General features: G+C 40.9%; 1 protein-coding gene across 4 annotated transcripts; it reads right to left on the minus strand.

Moving 5' to 3' along the window:
• Positions 1-957: 957 nt before the first annotated feature.
• BNIP2 (BCL2 interacting protein 2) lies at positions 958-18,544 on the minus strand. 4 transcript variants are annotated; one of them, XM_051770531.1, is made up of 12 exons: positions 18,425-18,544; positions 13,903-14,040; positions 13,288-13,418; positions 12,433-12,500; positions 11,258-11,431; positions 9,262-9,438; positions 8,538-8,640; positions 8,102-8,233; positions 7,385-7,471; positions 7,151-7,249; positions 5,745-5,780; positions 958-3,387 (listed from the first exon to the last, which is right to left on the minus strand). In XM_051770531.1, exons 3-12 carry the CDS (start codon positions 13,335-13,337, stop codon positions 3,339-3,341), a joined length of 975 nt encoding a protein of 324 aa, XP_051626491.1. In that variant the 5' UTR covers positions 13,338-13,418; positions 13,903-14,040; positions 18,425-18,544; the 3' UTR covers positions 958-3,338. The 4 variants fall into 4 exon arrangements, with proteins under 4 accessions (XP_051626491.1, XP_051626492.1, XP_051626493.1 ...); XM_051770532.1 differs by lacking the exon at positions 18,425-18,544 and adding an exon at positions 18,366-18,387; XM_051770533.1 differs by lacking the exon at positions 5,745-5,780.
• Positions 18,545-19,107: the final 563 nt, after the last annotated feature.

Genomic DNA, 19,107 nt, shown 5'->3' on the forward strand with positions numbered 1-19,107 from the left:
CAGTGAAAGAAATGCGCTTTTCACCGAGAAACTTTGTGACAGATTGAGTTTAGAAAGTGCCCACTCCCAGTGTATCTCCATTATTTTCAGTTCAGCACAGATGTTTCAGTAGATGCCACCAGTGAAGCTGACAGGAGCAGGCACCAAGGCCACCTTCTCCTCCCTGTGACACTTGGAGGTCATGTCATTAGACTGACCTGTAATCTCATCTTGAAGTGACACCAGTGACCTGCTGGAAGGTTTGGGGGTGTCATTAGGAGCACTTCAGTGTGTGATGCAAGAAATCTGCTGCAACGTGCTAACAAAGGCTCTGCCCCAGTCACGTGCAGTCAGAGGGTAACTGTCAGTACACAGCTCCTCGCAGCAGTCAGTGCTATTCCTCACTGAAAATAAAGGAAACATATGATAAACTGCATTGTTATGAACACAGTTACACGTTATTCCAACTAGTTCCATGCTTTTTGGAATAAAAATTCTCCATTTCAACATCCCAGAAGCTCAAAGACTCCAGTCTGCTGCAGCACTAAATCCTTATAGATCCCTTTCCGTTCCTTTCCAACATAACATGGCTCTGCCATCCTACACAGGGCGTCAAGAACATTCAATCCAGAGTCTACTCACATCAGTTTTTAATGACACTTTCTCCAAAATCCCTTTGCCACTTCTGAAGACTTACCCTGTTGCAGAAATCATTTTACTTAATGTCACATCCATGGAAAGTCCACTGGCCCAAACCTTCTCTCAGTTGTCCACAGCAGTAACAGGAGACAGGCAATGACTTATTGCTGTGCATTTATATATAAACTAACGAGACCTCCAAGGCAAAGGAAAATTAGTGACTCATGAAATTGCCTTTTCTTAACAGTGCTCACTGAATTCTAGCAACATGAGTCTTACTTTTAGAAGGAAGTGCCACTGAAAGGTGAATTCCCTACAATACTGTATCTTATCACAAAGTTTATTCAAGTTTTGAAATTGTTTTTATTAAAGTACGACATTCCAACTTCTCATGTTTTTAATTATTAAAATATATTACATTATATTATAGATTTCAAAAAAAGATAAGTTTGACAAAACATTACTCATAACTTTGGGACCACTTTGTTTTTTGTAAACATCCACCTCACCATTCAATGATGAGCTGCAAGAAGTCAGAGGGGGATAATTCTTTAGTACACCTCTTTCTCAGGTTGCGTATCTTTAGGGACAGAAGAGCTTTGTGCTCACAACAACTTATACTGGAAAAATAAACCATTTGGGAAACACATACACATCTCCAAAAGAAATCAAACTCCTGCAGCATGAAACTGTGGACTCACTTGGCCAGCAGGAAACACAACAACAATCCCATCATTTGGTAAATATGGCACATAGAGAGCACTGGCTTCTCCACACTGCACTATACACAGAGAGAGGAACAGGGCAACCAACCCCTCCACTGAGAATAAACCTTTCTTCAGTTAGGAAAAAATGGAAATGAGATCATCAGAATGCTTACTGTTTAGCTTAGGATGCATGGAAACCCAGTAAAAATCAGGTTTGCATGTACATACACACCACACTGTCAAAGGATCAGAAGGCTGCAAGTGCCCAGTTTACTGACTAAACTTGACATTAATCTGGGTCAACATGGAAACTGAGGCAGGAGATAAGGCAGCCCAAAAGAAAGTGTTAACATTTGTGCTCTGCCCTCAGAGAAAGAGCTAAACCTGATGGAATGTATGCAAGGCATCTTGACATTGGTATGGCCTCTTATACAAGTACACCCTGTTAATAATCTCTTTGAAACTCCTGTAACAAAAGAACTTTGATCTCGAGAGGAACATCTTCAAACTGCAGACTTAATCTTCCAGAGACACGGGCAAGCCCTCCCCTGACATCAGTGTGCTCCCAGAGTCTGTACAGGTATCACTAGAGACAGCAGATTGTTAATTGCAAAATCTTGACCCCAGAACTCTCTCTCAGCTGCTGTTTAGCCGTATCAGGCAGTAATGTGGTTGAACACAACCAGATTTTTTTCTAATAACGTAACTGAGTAACACTAACTTCAAATATAATTGAGAAGTGATATTTTTTGGCAAAGACAAAATTGTGAGCACAATAAACATCAAAAGCAAAGATTTAATATATTTGCTAGAACATTATATTGCTCAACTCCTGAATGAATTTATTTGCATGCACCTGTCCTTACAGGGAAATTGCAATGTTTATCAGAAGATGTTACAAACTTCTCCAACATATTCCCCGCTGCATTATGATTGCCTCGATAAACGTATAAACAGTAGTGATGTGTCCAAGAACACCTCTTACAGACACAGGTTTACCACCGTTGTGGAGAGCAGAAAAACCCCCAACCTTTATATCACTTTTGTAAAAGTAAAGTACTGCTGTGTCACGTGCCAAACTTAAGAGCTTTAGAAACAGATGTTTCATCTCCAGGGATGACACAGGTAGCATAAGACTCCCCATGCTTCTGCCAAAAAAAATGGTATTATGGCTGGAATAACTGTGTAACTCCCAAGTTCTACTGAGTATGACCAGAGTTCCTACTACGGACAACCAAGGTTCATCCAGGAAGAACTGCAATGAACTCGCTTCATAGCAGGAGCTGAGACAGTCTGGATGTCCTGAAGCAGATCACAAATTCACAACTTCAGCTGAGAAAGGTCTGATACTTTACTAGTCATTCAAACAGTTCAGCTTCTGTTGTGGCTCAGGCTTGGACCCTTTGGCCAAGAGCCTGATGTTCGCAGAACTGCAGTTCTGGACCCTGGACAGGGGACTGAAGGGCTCTCAAGGTAAGGAGTGAGCCTGTATTGGGTGTGTGAGCAAAAAGAAGGGTCTCTGCACTCGTGAAAGACTTCATGTGATTGTTAATAACCAAACAAGTTTCTGCAACAATGAAGAAATGCACTTGACCATTTACAGCAAAACAGATTGATACAATAAAAACAAGTAACTTACGGCCTTGTCTACCTGCAAATGAACTCCTTCAGCAGGCACACACAATATATTGCTCAGTCATAAAAATATATATTATCTCTTTCCTTTAACATTTAGGTATATAAATATTTTACTGAAGAACATGCATCATTTAGATAAACAATGGCAAGAACATCCTCTGAAAAACATAGGGTTCTTTGACATTTAGCAGTATAAAACGAGTACATAAACAGCTATTAAAGTCAAGACAAACCAATACAGCAGGAAGCAGTTCTTGTGCTAGTCCAAAGCACCTTTTGCAACAGGTTATATGATACATACACACAGAGAACACATTGGAAATGGAAACAGCATCATCCCATCTGCATATCTTCAGTCTTGTTTGTGCTCCAGACTTACTGCTCACTTTTCTGCTCTTGTTTTCCATTCAGCTCTTGGTCAACTCTGCTCAGCAAAGAAACACTAAAATTAAGACTTTGTTAACATAGTTTGGTAGCTCATATATTAAGAAAAAACTATTAGTCTTAAAAGGAAAACACAAAGCTTTCACATGGGAAAAGTTTTAGTAATTAAATATTAAATTAAGGTTTTTATTTAATGCAGTCACAACATTCTTGGGGTTTTTTAAAATATCTATTTTCTTACCTCCCCGTAGAAATTAATTAATTAATTAAAAAGAACTGTTAGGAAACCATTTAAATACTATAGCACTTGAGAGAAAACATTTAAAAAGTGCAAGTGAAGTTTGACTACAGAAGAAAAAAGCAGGTCCTGTGCTTTTATTAAAAAATGCAAACAGGAATACAAGCTTACAGGTAATACAATAACACTGGCAAGCACTACCACTTTGGGGAATTCATATGCTGCAGAATAAGCACTGAATTACCTTCAGAGTTATAGTAATTAAGCCAAGAAGGTAACAGGATTAGTTGAATCAACAAAAGCGAAGAGGCTCCTTAACTGCAATATTTTTTCTAAGTTTAAGACATTTGGAATTACCCAGGAAAAATTCACCACCATGCTGATAAAGGTGGTTTTTACTCGGTGTTTTACTTTTTAACATCTGTCTTGCGACTAGCAAACAAAGTGCTACTCTGCAGGAACCAGTGGATGACTGACAGCCCTGCACAAAACATTTTTTTCCTCTTTACAGTAAGAACAAGCTACAGTCTTAATTCAATCTTCTATAAAGTAAGATGTGCATGGAGGTAAATTAATTTTAAAACCAACGGCAGTTCCAAAGTGAGAGACAAAGAGTTTGCCCTCTAACAACTTGTCTAACCTGTCTCTCAAACTATTACCAGCCAGTTCTCCAAAATGACAGAAACATTGGCAGCTCCTTTAGGCCACAAACCCATAAAAAGGGGAGGCAAGTTTTCTGTTTGCTTGCCTTTTTTTTTCCCCTCCTCTTTCTTGCAGCTGTAAGGACTGAACCAAGTACATTGGGATCCAGTAGGTCTGGAGCACTGAGGTCTGGAAGCAACAAGCCCAGCTGGAAAGCCAGTCAGGAACACAGTGCAAAGGGTGCTCTGAGGCTGCAGCTCAGCCCTGACCTCCCTGCAGTGCCTCAGAAAAGCTCCCTTGCCTCTGTTATACAGTAAATAATGCTACAGCCTCTTTCAACCTGGGTGAAGACTTGGGATCAAATTCTGTCATCTCTTCTCTACATCTGTTTTTCACTGAGGAACACCCTCCTTTGTACAAAAGTGATGGTAGTGCAGGGGACACTAAAAAGTGCTTGTTGTACTGAGATTTTTAAAAGTTTCTGCATTACTGTTTGCATGTCTCTGGGTTGCATCCTGAATACATTGGGCCTTGCAACAGAATTGGGCCAAATTATGCACAATGGGGAAATAAAAGTCAAGCAGAACTATTGTTTGACATTTACTGAAAGGGTTTCTTAAATTTGACAGGCTTAGTACTTCAGGTCACACACTGCAAAGTTATCACTTCCTAAAGAATGTCCAACACATCACTAGGTTTACATGCTAGCTTTCAGAAAGAATTTAAATTCCATTTACTTTCATTGCTCAGTATTCCTCTACCCAATTTAGACAATAAGCTTCCCTTAATAGTTATGCAAACACAGAAAAAGTAATTAAAAAAGAAAACCAAAGTTAGTAGCAAAATCTTTCAATACGATTGTTAGTGGGTGAAAAAAATAACATATCCATCAAAAAAATGTCATCAGCTGCTGGTATAGCTTGAATAGTTAGCAGGAGACTGAAAATTAACAAAATGGAAATCCAGTGTTTATTAGCAAGGAACATAGGCACTGCAAATACAAACAGCACTAAAATACTTATTTAGATTGCAACTGTGCAAGTTAATAACTAAAAAGGTAGTGAATACCAAGAATACAAGATTCAATATTAGAACTTCTTACAGAGTTGCATCTCTGCTAATGCACAGACAGCTTAGCACCTAAATACAGCTCATCTTCAGGTATCAATTCTCCTTAGAAACAGGGAAATTGGATTTAGTAGATTCATACAGAAACACTACTTTTGCCTCTTGAAGACTCAGTTGAGAACACATTTATCCCCTTAGAAGTGAGCATCTCACATAATAACGTAATAGAAACTATTCCCAAATCTCTGTCTGAACCCCCAGGGTGAGCTTCTGTAGATGATTTACTGCCTGCAAGTACAGGAGGGTTCCTTTCATGCATAAAAACTTGGGCACGAGTGCATGTTTATATTTACAAATGCTTATTCCTTTATGCAAGCCAATCAACTGGGAGTTAGTTGCAGTGCAAATTGTCTTATCTAGATGCAACCCTAATCAAAATATGAATATACCTTTTCTGTTTCTTTCTAAACTTTTCTTCTTCATACCTTGGTGAGGAAAAGTTTCATTTCAGTAAATATAACATATGAAGGCCAAAATCAACAGAAGCTGCAAACTAGTATTAGTGTCAGTACAGTTTGTAGAAACTTATCAAGTGTTGAAACTGATATAATTAAGAAAAAATACATAGTAGTTCCATCATTTATAAGCATTAAACAAAAAACATTTAATTATTATGACGTAACAAATGAGTTCAATGAGACCTCTTGCACGGTATCAACATCCACCACTAAAATTTAAAGTCTGTATTCATAATAGTTTGGAGCCAGATATAATCCTCCAAATCTGACAATTAACTCTCTAACTTAACTAAGTTCAGCTTCTGCAGAACAGTTAAAGGTTTATCAACACAGAAAGGATTCTTTCAAGAGTTGGAATGACAATCTGAATATTCATAACACATCCTTAAAAACACCCAGTAAAAAAAATTCTAGAGAGAGCATTCTTTCATCCCCACCTAAGGAAAACAGTTCTCTTTGTTTTAGAGTTCAACTGTGGAACTGATCCAGTTGAATGTTTCTTGCAATGCCCAGCTATTTGTGGGAGCACAAGGATTTGTCCAACATGGATGTGCCCCTCTGCCTGCACACACTAGGCCATGTCCTCCCGGTTTGTGATCGCCTCTGACGGTGCAGAACGTGCCACAGGCTTTGGATGTTATCCCCTCTCCCAGGCTGAGCAGTTGGATGTTATCCCCTCTGACAGGCTGAGCAGTTGATCATCTGGTTTAAGACCCAAGTTTATGGTTTCTACTCTATTACTGCACCCACAACTGCTATTGACAAAAGCATCGTCATCATTTTTGAGAGAAGAATTGCGCTGATGTTAAAATGGATATTTATATCTGGAGGGAAGGGAAAAAAATGACATTGATGCTGCCCTCACTTATTTATCAGAGTTGTTTAGAACTGTAATGGGTAGGGATTCAGCACTTTCCCAACACTGCTCTTCTTTGAAATGAAAGCCCAACCCAAGTGATATTTCAGCACTTGACTTGTTCCTCTGAAGAACACTGAAGGTATTATAAATAACTTCAGTACCAACATGCCCAGAATTTCTCACTCACAAGTCAGCTTAGCATATATATGAGGTGCAGAACAACTGCCTTGTCTCTAGAAGACTCAATTTGCACATCAGAACTCAGCGATCACACAAACACCACCCGTGGAAGTCACTCTACAGGGACATGGTGCCTCCCGCTCCTCCAGCCCCAGGTGAGGTCAGACATGGACCCTCCTATGGACAGCAGGGATCTGAGCTGAAGTTCCCAAGTGTTACAGTCAAACCAAACCCTGCTTACAACACACCCCAGCTCCAGCACATGGACAGTGAGAACAGGGAGAATAATAAAACGTACTGTTTTATGCACTCTGGGATGCCAACGTACTCCATGGGGATGAGCTCAGCTAGTTCTGCCAGGGTAAAGACATACCTAATTTTTTGGCTGAATTTTGAGCTGTGGAAGAACAAATGCAGGGTACAGTTACAACTTAAACATTTTCAACTAGGCCGGTATTAAAACAGTTATTCAAGTTCAAAGTAAACAGCTGTCAGGATTACTTATAAAAAGAAAAAGCTTCCAGAGCATTACCTAATAAAAGGTTTCGTGATGGCCAGGAGTGTTCTGATGAACCAAGAAGGATGAACTATAATCAATGATTTCAGATTTTTCCTTAACCTGAAGAATTTAAACAATGAAAGTAATTACTAGAAGAAAAAAGCAGCTTGACAACAAGGGGTTTTTGAATATAAAACAAGTGTGGTTTTGCAAGCCCACCTGTCACATAAACCTAGTATTCTGACATTCCATTATTAGAAACCAACATCTGGCAGAAGAAAAAATACTATAAAAATTTAAGACACAGTATCAATTCAAGAAGAATGTCAAGGAAAAAACACTCCAAGAAGAAGTTTCTTTGAATCTTTTTACACAACTAATGATGAAGTGGCTCACACATTATTAATACATTAAGTTTTAACGATATTCTACAAGATAACAATATTTAATATTCTAAGACTACTGTTTTCACCTAAAAAAACCCCTCAACCCTTCAAGTAACAACAACAATGAAACAAACAAAAAACACACACACAAAAAAAATCCAAACACCACACAGCACCCCCCAGGCATGTCTGGAGCATTATCCCACAGTGTCCAGCTTAGGAAGGGGTTTTCAACAGGCCAAGCAATTTCCTTAATCAAATCTTAACCAAAGGGACCAGGCACCACATTGAACAGCACTTCATCCCAAATATGTCTATCACTGAGCATGTGAATATTGTAAGAAAACACTGCAGAGCTTCTTACCTTCTGTCAATCTGCTGGTAACACTTCCTGAGCCAGCCTAGACTGGGCATTTTCCTCCGTGTGGTTGCACCATTCAGGTAAACTATCATATAGTTCTCAGCTACCAACAGCTCTAAAGTGCCAATTACATACCTGCAGAGACAGAAAACTTTACTGTCCACAGCCTTCACTTGAAAGTAATTCCTAATAATTCCTATGCTCAAATATATTAAAAATAATGAAAAAACAGAGTTGGCAACACTGTTGAACAACATCTAATCCATTTCTTTCCTTCCCCAGGAAGCAGATGTAGTTGCTTTTCTATTTGCTACTTTTCCCTCATCTGAAATATAAAAAGCTTTATTAAAAAAGAGAGAGAAGTAACTGTCCTTATATTAGAATGCTAAGTTTCACAATGTGGAATTAAGACAGTATTCAGAGGCAGATGATGACTCACTTAAATAGATTGTCCATCAGGTATCTGTAGTTAGGCTGGCTGCTTTCAGGCATAAAGCAAACAGCAAACACAACAATGGCATTTAACCCATCACCATAATAACCTAAAACCAAAGAAAAGAGCAACAGTAGTGACAAAGATGACTGCTATTGACTACATTTACACAAAGTCAAGCACATTCAGTAAGCTTTTTCATTATTTACCTTAAAGAGATTTACAAACATCTACATGGACAGATTCTTACAGTCACAGAAGACCTCAAGATTTCTTTTTTGTCTACTTCTAAAGCAATAGCTGAAGTCAGTCAAATGCTGTACCTACAATCAACATCTCAGCATATTTAATAACATCTTATTTTAAGTTAAGTCAACTTGTCTTCCAGCCTAAACTTCACAGACTGTTGGGAAGTCATGAATTGATTTTGGCCTTAGTAGATCTACAGTTAGTGCTTTCAACACACTTAAAACCAAAAAAAATGTACTGGTAGCAGTGACACTGTAGAACAGATTGAATACATCTCATTACATATGTGCACTTTAGTGCATGTGAACATTTTGGAACTTTAGTTTAATAGAGAAAAAAATTATTAAATCAGCAGTGTCTTAACACTGCAAAAAAAGAACCATCACAAGCCATTATGCCCAAAGCTCTCCCTGTGCCACCCCAGCTCAGCCTACAGAAGCAGTTGCTCAGCAGTTCCCCTCCCCACATGGCCAGTCCTTACCCCCATGACTGATAACTTTTTTATAGGGTTCAATTGCCTTCATGTCCACCCTGTGGTCCTGCTCTCCGATCCGGAACATCCGCCAGCGCCGCCCATCGTCCTTCTCCTCTGCCTCAGTGTACTCAGTGAGGGAGCCCTTCCTAATCACATCAGTAGTTTTTGGTTTGGGAAGATCATCTGCCAAAGGTAAAACACGTTCAAGATCCATTATGAACACCATTACAGTGCCAATCAGGTACAGCACTGGTTAACCACTTTGCTGTCTGATCTATTTTGGTGTTCTTTAGCCAGTCACACAGACCAGCTGGTGTCAGGGATATTTTATCAACACACTCACGTTGGCTGTAATTTTCTGTGTTAAAAGTATGTGAAAAATTTCCATTTGTGTAGGAAGCCTAATTAATTGTAGGCTTTCAGAACACAGACCTCAGTGAATGGCACCAAAACAGACAAAGTGGTTAACTCCAATGAGAATTACAGAGGTTGCTTGATCACAGATTTACATACAAGCATGATTAAAGACATTGATGGTACCTTGCAAGCAGACATGCAGGCAAATCTATTAGAAATTAAATCTAATTCACATGTGTGTAATCAATATATACAAAATTTATGTGACAGCAATCTGTAAGACAATTTGCACCAATTCAATGATGATTCTTGACTTTGTTGCACAGACCTTACCCAAAGCGAGAAAAACCTACTGCAAGTTAGTTGTCTGTTCCCAAGACAAAGCTGTTAATTGAAACTATCCTTCCAGGAAAATGAAGGCAGCAGCATTAAAGGAAGAAAAGACAGAAACCCTTTTCAGCCACTTTTAAAAACAAGACACAAGCATCTGGAACAGTTCCTTCACATCACAGCAAAACTACCCCTAAATACCAATTCTTCTTAAAACAAAGAAAATCCTTTTATCCAGGTAAACACCCAGTCTCTGTTAAGAAAACTTCACCTGCAACATGTCTTTAGCTATTCCAAAAAACAAAACAACCCTCTTATCCTAAAGAGTGTTTCTTTCTCCACAGGTATCGTTTCAAACATAACAGTGAGAAGAGAACTTCCTGTTCAGTCAGGAATTAACATTATTTTATTTTCAGAATAAAAAAAATAATAATTGAGTTTACATGTTTACTTAGAGACATTTTTAAGCCAAGAAGTTTACAGATGTTAGAGACTTCAACACACTGACCAACACAACAGTTTTTGGTTTACATAAAAGGGCCTTAAAACATAATTAAACTTTAAGTTTAAACTTTAGGCTTCAATTCCTACACAAAATGTTTGCCTCAAATAAAATTTGTTAGAATCTCCAAGTTTTGCCTATAAGAGTAGGATAAAGCATCTATTAATTTCTTAAAATTAAGATCATTACTACTGTGGCTATAGCTACATTAACTTCCTATCAAGTAATTTCAGAATTCCTTGACACAAAACTGAGGCTCTTCTACTAGCAAGCAAACCCTAAGGCTTTTGCCATTCTTACCACAGGAAGGTATGAGACAGGTGTTACTCAGTGTTTTCAAAAATACCACTCAGTCCTCCTTAAATTGCAGTTCATCAGTTCCTGGGCAGCCAATCTCTATCCCTTTGGATGTTTCCTCCATTTAAACTCACCTCTAACACATAGAAAACACCTTTGAGATTTTTTTTGACAGGGTGGCTTTTAAAAACATACTGCAACAGAGAGGATTTTCCATAACTTCAAGTCTCATAGATGTATATATAGATGATAGACAGATGTATATATAGATGGTATTCAGCTAAGTTTACTTGGAGTTACAGCTACTATTATGTGGCTTGTTTACTAATCAGATGAGGCCTTTTGCTCTTTAAAAATTCATTGCACCCATTTCCAGTTTCTAATCTAATCACTCCCTTTATGTTTTTCCTCTTGTAACTTCAAGTCATAGTTATTTCTTACTTGAGAAACTGCTGACTTGCACATAAGAAAATAGAAATATTTTAGAGGATCTGAGCAAAGGACCAAAATACTTACCTTCCCATTCAAATTCATTACTGTTTTCTGAAGGAGTATCTAAATCATCCAAATCAATCTCTCCACTCTCATCCAAGTCATCAGACAAAGCAGGTTGCTCACTGGAATCCAAATTTAAGCTGATATCTGGAGCCACTAGTTTCTTCCTCACTTTGGTTCCATTAACCTCTGCATCTAATAAAAGCAAATTGTTTATTCCCAAAGCTAAATGAGTTCAGACAAGCAAATTAATAACACACAACAGCACCATCCTCTTTCATAAGAGATTGTATGCTAATGCCAAGAATTCAAACAATGTAGCTTGGATTAAGATTTTAATATGGGATGAAAAGAACAGAAGGTAAAAGATCTCAAGTTTTAAGATTGTAAGTTTACCCAGTTGTTGCAGATATTATACCAAATAAATCCTGCAAATAATACAATAGATTCATGTCCCTGCCCTTGTTTTTGTTAGGCATCAGTAACATCATAACCACCTCTGATGAAATAAAAAATAACATACAAGTTGAAAAAAAAACCTGACAGACAACAGTGAGGACAGAAAGTCAAAGAACCTGTTTGTGAAAACACAGAATGCTTTCAGGCACAAGGCAAATGCTGATGTGATTTAGACAGCACTTGAAAGCAGGGAATAACATCAAATTACTGATCCTGCACTAGAAATGCCACAAGTACAGCACACAGACAAAATCCAAAAAAATTTAAAATGTAAAAAAAAGCCATTTATATTATTTCCCCTCTGACCATTGAAACAGGCAATGCTCCTAAATAGCCACAAAAGTCTGAAATTGGGAGCAAAACCAAGGTAGGCCCCAATTGCTGAACAGAAGTCAAATAATGAACAGAGATTTTTAAGACAGATCAGGAAGTGAGTGCAATAATTCCTTGTTGTCCAGCACTACCTGGATAGCTCTGCTCACAGAGAGCACAAAGACTCTCGTATTTTTGTTCCAAAACCCTTTTCTTTCTAGATCAGGTATTTATAATACCCTTCACATACAGAAGTGCCATTTACAATGCTGTTTCCTCAAGCCTGACTCAAAAGAGAACAAAAAGCCCAACCCAAAGAAACAAACCCAAGAAACCCCACACACCAAAAAACCCCCTGAAGCAAAATGGAGCTTTAAAACAGCAGCTAAGCAGGAAGCAGCTTGACTGGAGTGGAGTGTTCTTACCAGCCTGGCTTTCTGTTCCAGCTGCAGCCAATGTTTCAGATTCAACAGGATCATCCTCTGGCAGGGGCCTGGGACACAAAGTAGAAATTACTGTTACAAAACTTCTTTACATTTTTTTTAATGCCAAATATTTAGACTTACACACTGCTAAAAAAAACACTCTGGAATGGTACTGAACTAAATTTACTTCTAGCCTAAGTTCAAGTTTTCAGTAAACAAAGCACCAAAGTAGCAGAAAATTCCTTTACAGCACTCAAGGGACCATCTGGTGATGTGACAGAACACTGATTACTACCAGTGTGTCATCCTTAAGAAAACCTGTCACATCCCTGCTTGACAAACTGTGACATCAGTATATGACAGGAGTAGTTTAGTCACATGATCACAGAAATGCTTCCAAAGTCAGCTGATGCAGGTCCTTTGTGGGCCCAAGCATCAGAAGCAGCCTTAACTGGTACAGACTTTGCTCAGGAATGTTGCTCAGTGAAATATTTGGGCCTTGAGACACCAGTAATAATATGCAAACAATGTAGCTGCAAAATATCATCACAGAAAATAAACAAAGCCAAGCTTACAAATGTTCACTTCAGCAACACTGGAAGCGTCAGCAGTGGCAATCCTGCATTACTTCACTTCCACAGAACATGAAGCAAGTCCCTTCTAGACCACAAAGAAACACACCACAAAACCTTCTCAGGACTACTATATTAATATCTATTAAATATATACTATTAATATATAATAATACTACATTCAAGATCATTACTGAGTATTAGTTCACCAGGAAGACAGAGAGGTGGCTTATTGTGGATGTTGTGTGTTTGATCTGAATGACTTTAAAACAAAATTCAAAACCTTGGAAAATCTTCATCTTGCCATTCTTCCTTAAACTCAACACCTTCCATTCTCCAGCCAACTTGAACTGCTAACAGAGACTCCTGGTCAGCCAGAACCTCTTGTCTTCAGGACAATGGGCTAAAGAGGAGCTGCAGGAACATAACAGAAGATGCTACTTCAATACTACTGTAATTCCCATACTGGCAACACATCCTTTAACTTATCCCCAGGTTGAGGTATTATGCAGAATAGAAACCAAAACAGCACAGGGAAAAGTTTATCATTTCCATTTTACTTTTCTTCCCATACAAAACTGCTTATGGAATGGTTTATCATACAGTAATGGAGATTGGAAGGGATTTCCTGTAATCAAGCAGGATCAACCTCTCAGTTAAAATCCAGCCCTTGAGCAACCTGATTTATCATTTATGATTACAGCAGTTCACTCCAAAATGTAAGAAACCTGACATGTCTCTAGATTCTATAGGAGATAATGAATAAGTGTATATTTTGAGGAAAAAAAATCCACACGGTCAGATCTAAAATACAACCCATTTAAAAATTAAAACAAAAACCAATTAACCCAAACACTTAAAATATAACTGTTTAAGAGGCTGCTTTCAGAGAACTCACCCTGGGATGTGCAAGGGAAGCTGTGTTTTTTCAGGCTCACCCATCACCAGCAACAAGGAATCCCCAGTAATGGAACATGATAAACCATTCTGCTGACATACAAGTCCAAACCAGCTGAAGTTCTTGGCTGTGTTGGCTCTAAATATTGGCAGAAACAGGTAAACTTATCAATGATGAAACACTGATCAAAACAAGAAACAATGGTACTTTTAAATGCAAAGGAGCAATCAACATAGAACACCAGTAAGTACAAAGTTCAAATGCAACAACACTGCCAATTAACTCAGAGATGTGGGTTTTTTACATAGCTAAAAAGAAACAAATTACACTTATTGTTTTGTAGGATCATCTTTCCTTTCCCAACAAATCCAAATGTCTCTTCTCCTGACCTGATTCCAACCACAAACTGATCTTAAAATGTCCTGCAATGCTTAGAGCTACACCACACAAGTTGATTAATAAAGAAAAATTAAAAGACTGATCTTTTTATAAAACTGCAGTACTACAGACAAAATAAACACTAATGACCTCAGTTTAAACCTGTTACTGACATCTCCCTGCTTCCCTCACTCAGAAAACTGAAACTAAATTTCTAGAAGGCAGCAATTGATGCCTTAAGACCTTTTTAGTTTCTTATTTTTCTAATTTTGTAAGCTTTATAAGTTTTGTAAGAAGTAGAAGCAGCAGCCCTTGTTCCCTGCCCTGTAGCACAAGTAGTTTACACATTCCTCAACCCTCTTACCCCATTCCATGCTCCCCATATCAAATCTACCCCTGAATTCAGTAGAAATGTTTAGTCTTTTGTCAAGGCAAGGCCTATACTGTTCAGAGAACACTCATATCTTGGCCTGAACAACAGAACAGTCAAGAACTGGGTGAAGGGGTACCCTTTGTGCTCTGAGGATGATGAGAATGATGAAGAGGTGGTCCCAAAAGCCCCCAGACCCAGTTCCGAGGGGGTGGGCTAGGGGGTGGACCAGAGCAAAGGCAATGGGATGGACAAAACTTGGATTGGTCAAGCAGTGTTATAAAATGTAACATCTCAGGCACAGCCTTGGCACAAATTAAACTCTTTCCTTATATCACCCTCAATTAACTGCTCCTGAGGTTTTTTTTCCTTAGCATAAGCTGCACAGGCATCACAGTCTAGTTCCTCTGAAGGGTCAGACTCCTTGTTGGAATCATTCAGCACCTGAACCTCAGAGTTGCTGCACACAACCTTCAAGAAGTTGCCCCTGGCAACTGTCCCTCTTTCTGTTTGTCCTTTCTGACTAAGACCCTGTTTGGAGCAGTTTCTTGCTGCTTGAATGATGGGCCTGTGCTCCTGAAACAAGTCCTGCCTGTCCCCGAGGTGATGACACCCAGCACAGCAGGGTGTGCCGGTGCTGCCCTGCCACTGCAGCAGGGACTGGAAATGTGTGCTGGGAGAGGACACCCCGCTGTGCTCAGCACTGCCAGGGAATCCGGGCAGCTCCCTCTGCAGTGTGGGGACACGGGGATGGAGCACAGGGATTGCCACCGGGGGCCCTACACAGCCAGCAGACAGTGGCTGCACCAGGATGGAACGAACCACCTGATGCAAACACCCAGCTGACTAGAACTCCAAAAGAACACCTGACTTGCTGACTCCACTCTTGGGGGACAGATGGAGAAATTAAGAAAATTGACAGGAAAAATACCCAAATGCCCCCCCAACCAACCCCATCACCTTGCTGGTGGCTGTAAGATGCTCCTCCTGAGCTCACCTGCACTGCACTCACAGCACAGTTCCCTCACAGTTTAAAGTCAGGTTTTCCTCCAAGACTCTCATAGTTTTCTCACCACACTTTTGAAAAAACACCAAACATGAAGTAACCCTATTAATTGCAAAGGTACAGCATTTCAGTGCAGAAGCAATTCCTACCTGCTTGTATTTCATTACACTGAGATAAACTTATTATGCTGTTATCAAAGTTTAAGATACTTTTACAAAACACTCCTCACATTACTTGCAGAATTCTTGCCAGCAGTTTCTTATTAAGGTGGATCAGAAAGCAATCATTTGCTAAATACCACACAGGACAACTGAAAACAACTTACAAGGCAACCTCTGAGTTCAACATCAGATAAGACTGACTTTAGGTTTTCAGCATCCTACTTAACGTGCTGACTGAGTAGTTGTTTCAGATGTTTTTACTTCAAGTCTCATATATAAAAGCACTATCATTTGTCAACTAGAAGAATGAGAAATTAAGGAGGAAGGTTAATCTTCTCAAGGAAGTTAGAAAAGTGATGACTAAAATAATTTTACATCAATTAATATAAATGCTTACAAGCAGGGGAAAAAAATTCTGCTTATACAAACTAAAGCTGAGTTTAGAATAGTCTTCCTACCAGTGCTGTGGCAGTGCTGACATCTGTTTTTAATAAGCCAAAGTCTTTTTAATTCGGCTGTAAAACTAAAATCTAAAAACTTCATTTGAAAAATGTCTTATATTGTAATAATGCAAGTATTTATCAGTCATGCAGAAAAGCAATTAATTTCTACCTGATCAAGGCACTCTCCATGGTCAACTCAAACACTCGTGCTTTCTCAGAACAGCAAACCTGACCTTACTCTCCATTGCTCATTACTTTCTATTTTGCTTAAAGAAATGGAATTGGAAGACTGGGAGTTATCTAAAGGTCAGAAACTTCAACACATCAAAGCCCATCTGGATGCAGGGTTGCCAAGTGGTTCTGCCCTCTTACTGGAGCCACTTTGGTGCTCAACAATGCCTTTCGTTCTTTTAAGTATCCCAACAGGCAAGTTGTGTTCCTTGTGGTAATTCTTTTTGTAATATCACATCACTCAAACCCACCCCTCCTTCACTGTAGCTGATGAACACATTTCCATCCCAGAACAGTGGGTTAAACCCACTGTAGTTTGCGTCTGAAGAACAACACTGCTTGCACCAGAGGTCAAACAACACTGTTTCATCCTTTTTCCTAGAAGAATAGATAATTTTCAGAATTCTCTCATTAATGCCAAGCTGCCTCAGCTGGTAGGTACTGGAATATCAAGTACAACCGTCTTAAGAAGCCTATTAAAAATTGCCAGTTTTTAAAATTTACTGTACAGCTAAACAGGGACTCTAGTCTGTCCCAAATATTTAATAAAGGGGGAGAGGGGGAATGACAACAGAAAGCTTAAGACCATTTTATTCATGAAGTTAAAGACTCCTTGCAAAAATTAATTAGGTTTTTCCCTCTGAGTTTGCAGGCAAACACACAAATAAACAGGAGTTCCACGTTTCCATGGTCCTATCTGCCCATCCAACACACAGACCCACAGTCAGTCCTCCATCAGCACCTCTGCATCTGAAGTACAACAGATATAAAATTTCTCTTTGCAAGGCCATTGTAATGACAAGCACAGACCGAATGATGCATTTGAGGGGTCAAGAACAGAAAGCTGTCTGCACCTGAAAAAGTCAAAATCAACCTCAACAAAGGTTAGCCTACTTTCCCCCCCACATTTCACCTCACTGTGTCAACAGAAACATTATCTGTTAATTCCAGGTTCCAGGCATTAAAGAGGTGCCTCTAAAAGTAATTTTCCCATTTGATTTTACAGCAAGCCAAAAGCAAGGAACAGACACATCTCCTGGTGCACAAACCCACGTGATGGAGCTCACGGCAATTTCTAAATGTTTCTATAATTCCAGTGGCTTTCAGAACGTGACCATGAACCCAGGACATCTTTCCCAGACTTAAGCCAGACATTCAGACTTTATCCGTTGCAAGTTTGCATCAGGTGACACAAGGGCTTTCATTAAAAACATGTCAATTCTTTGCCTCCTTTTTACCCCTTTCCCCCAGCATTGAAGCACAGAGAAATCAGACAGCCAAAAGAGAAAACCTCTGAAAATAGTCCTGCTTTCCTCTCCAACACTGCTCTGAAATCCACACTCACAACAACAGAGGGATCTGCATTTCTGTGCCACTCAGACTCACTTACCGGTAAACACTGACTTCTGTCACAAAGAATTTACAGCCTGCCTAAATACAACTCATATTCCTCTGTAGGACTTAAACATGCACACGAGTCACCCAGAAACAAGCAACTACTATTTATCATATTGCGTTAACAGCAGGAAATAAGGAGGGACTAAGACAAAAGGCACTCCAAAGCAACCCTTTGACTTCCGCGCCCCGGCTCTGCGCCCGTCCGGGCAGGGACATCCCGGGGCAGGGGGGATTTCCAGCTGGGATTCAGTGCTCACAGCTCTCCCCGTGCCAGGCACGGCGGGGCCGTGGGGTCCCTGTCCGTCCCCGGGGGGGGTCCCTGTCCGTCCCCGGGGGGGTCCCTGTCCGTCCCCGGGGGGGGTCCCTGTCCGTCCCCGGGGGGGTCCCTGTCCGTCCCCGAAGGGGTCCCTGCTCGCCCCTCTCGCCCGTCACCGTCAGCGCCGCCCGGTCCGGCCCCGGACGAGCCCCCTGAGCACCTGCGGCCGGGCAGCGGCCCGAGGCTCCTGGCTGTGCGCTCCCGCCCCCGAGGCCGTACCTGTGGGGAGAGCGCGGGGCAGGGACGGCACGGACGGCACAGGCCGGGCCGGGCCCGCGCTCACCCGGAAGCGCATCCGCCGCCCCGTCACGTGACGGTCGGGCACTCGCGCGCACGCGTACACCGCACGCTCTGTGGGGGCGGGGCCGGGAGGGAAGGATTGCACGGACTGGGATTGCGGAGCTGGAAGGGATCCAGCGGGATCACCGAGTCCTGCTCTTGGCCCTGCACGAAGCCATCCCCAACAACCGCACCCTGTACCTGAGAGCGTTGTCCAAACCTTCCTGGAGCTCTGGCAGCCTTGGGGCTGTGCCCACTGCCCTGGGGAGCCCGTTCAGTGCCTGACCACCCTCTGGGGAAAGAACCTTTTCCTGAGATCCAGCCCAAACCTCCCCTGACACAGCTCCAGGCCATTCCCTGGATCCTGTCCCTGGTCCCCACAGAACAGAGATCAGCGCCTGCCCCTCCTCTGCCCCTCACGAGGATGTTGCAGACCGCGGCGAGGTCTCCCCTCAGCCTCCTCCGGGCTGAACGCACCAAGTGCCCCCGGCCAGCCCCCCATGGCTGAAGGACGGCTCAGGGATGGCTGAGGGACGGCTCAGGGATGGCTCAGGAATGGCTCCCCCCATGGCTCAGGGACTGCTCAGGAATGGCTCAGGGATGGCTCAGGAATGGCTCCCCCC

This window comes from Manacus candei, unplaced genomic scaffold, assembly GCF_025592945.1.
Source record: "Manacus candei isolate 608988 ecotype Guabito, Panama unplaced genomic scaffold, ASM2559294v1 h1tg000119l, whole genome shotgun sequence".
Taxonomy (NCBI): domain Eukaryota; kingdom Metazoa; phylum Chordata; class Aves; order Passeriformes; family Pipridae; genus Manacus; species Manacus candei.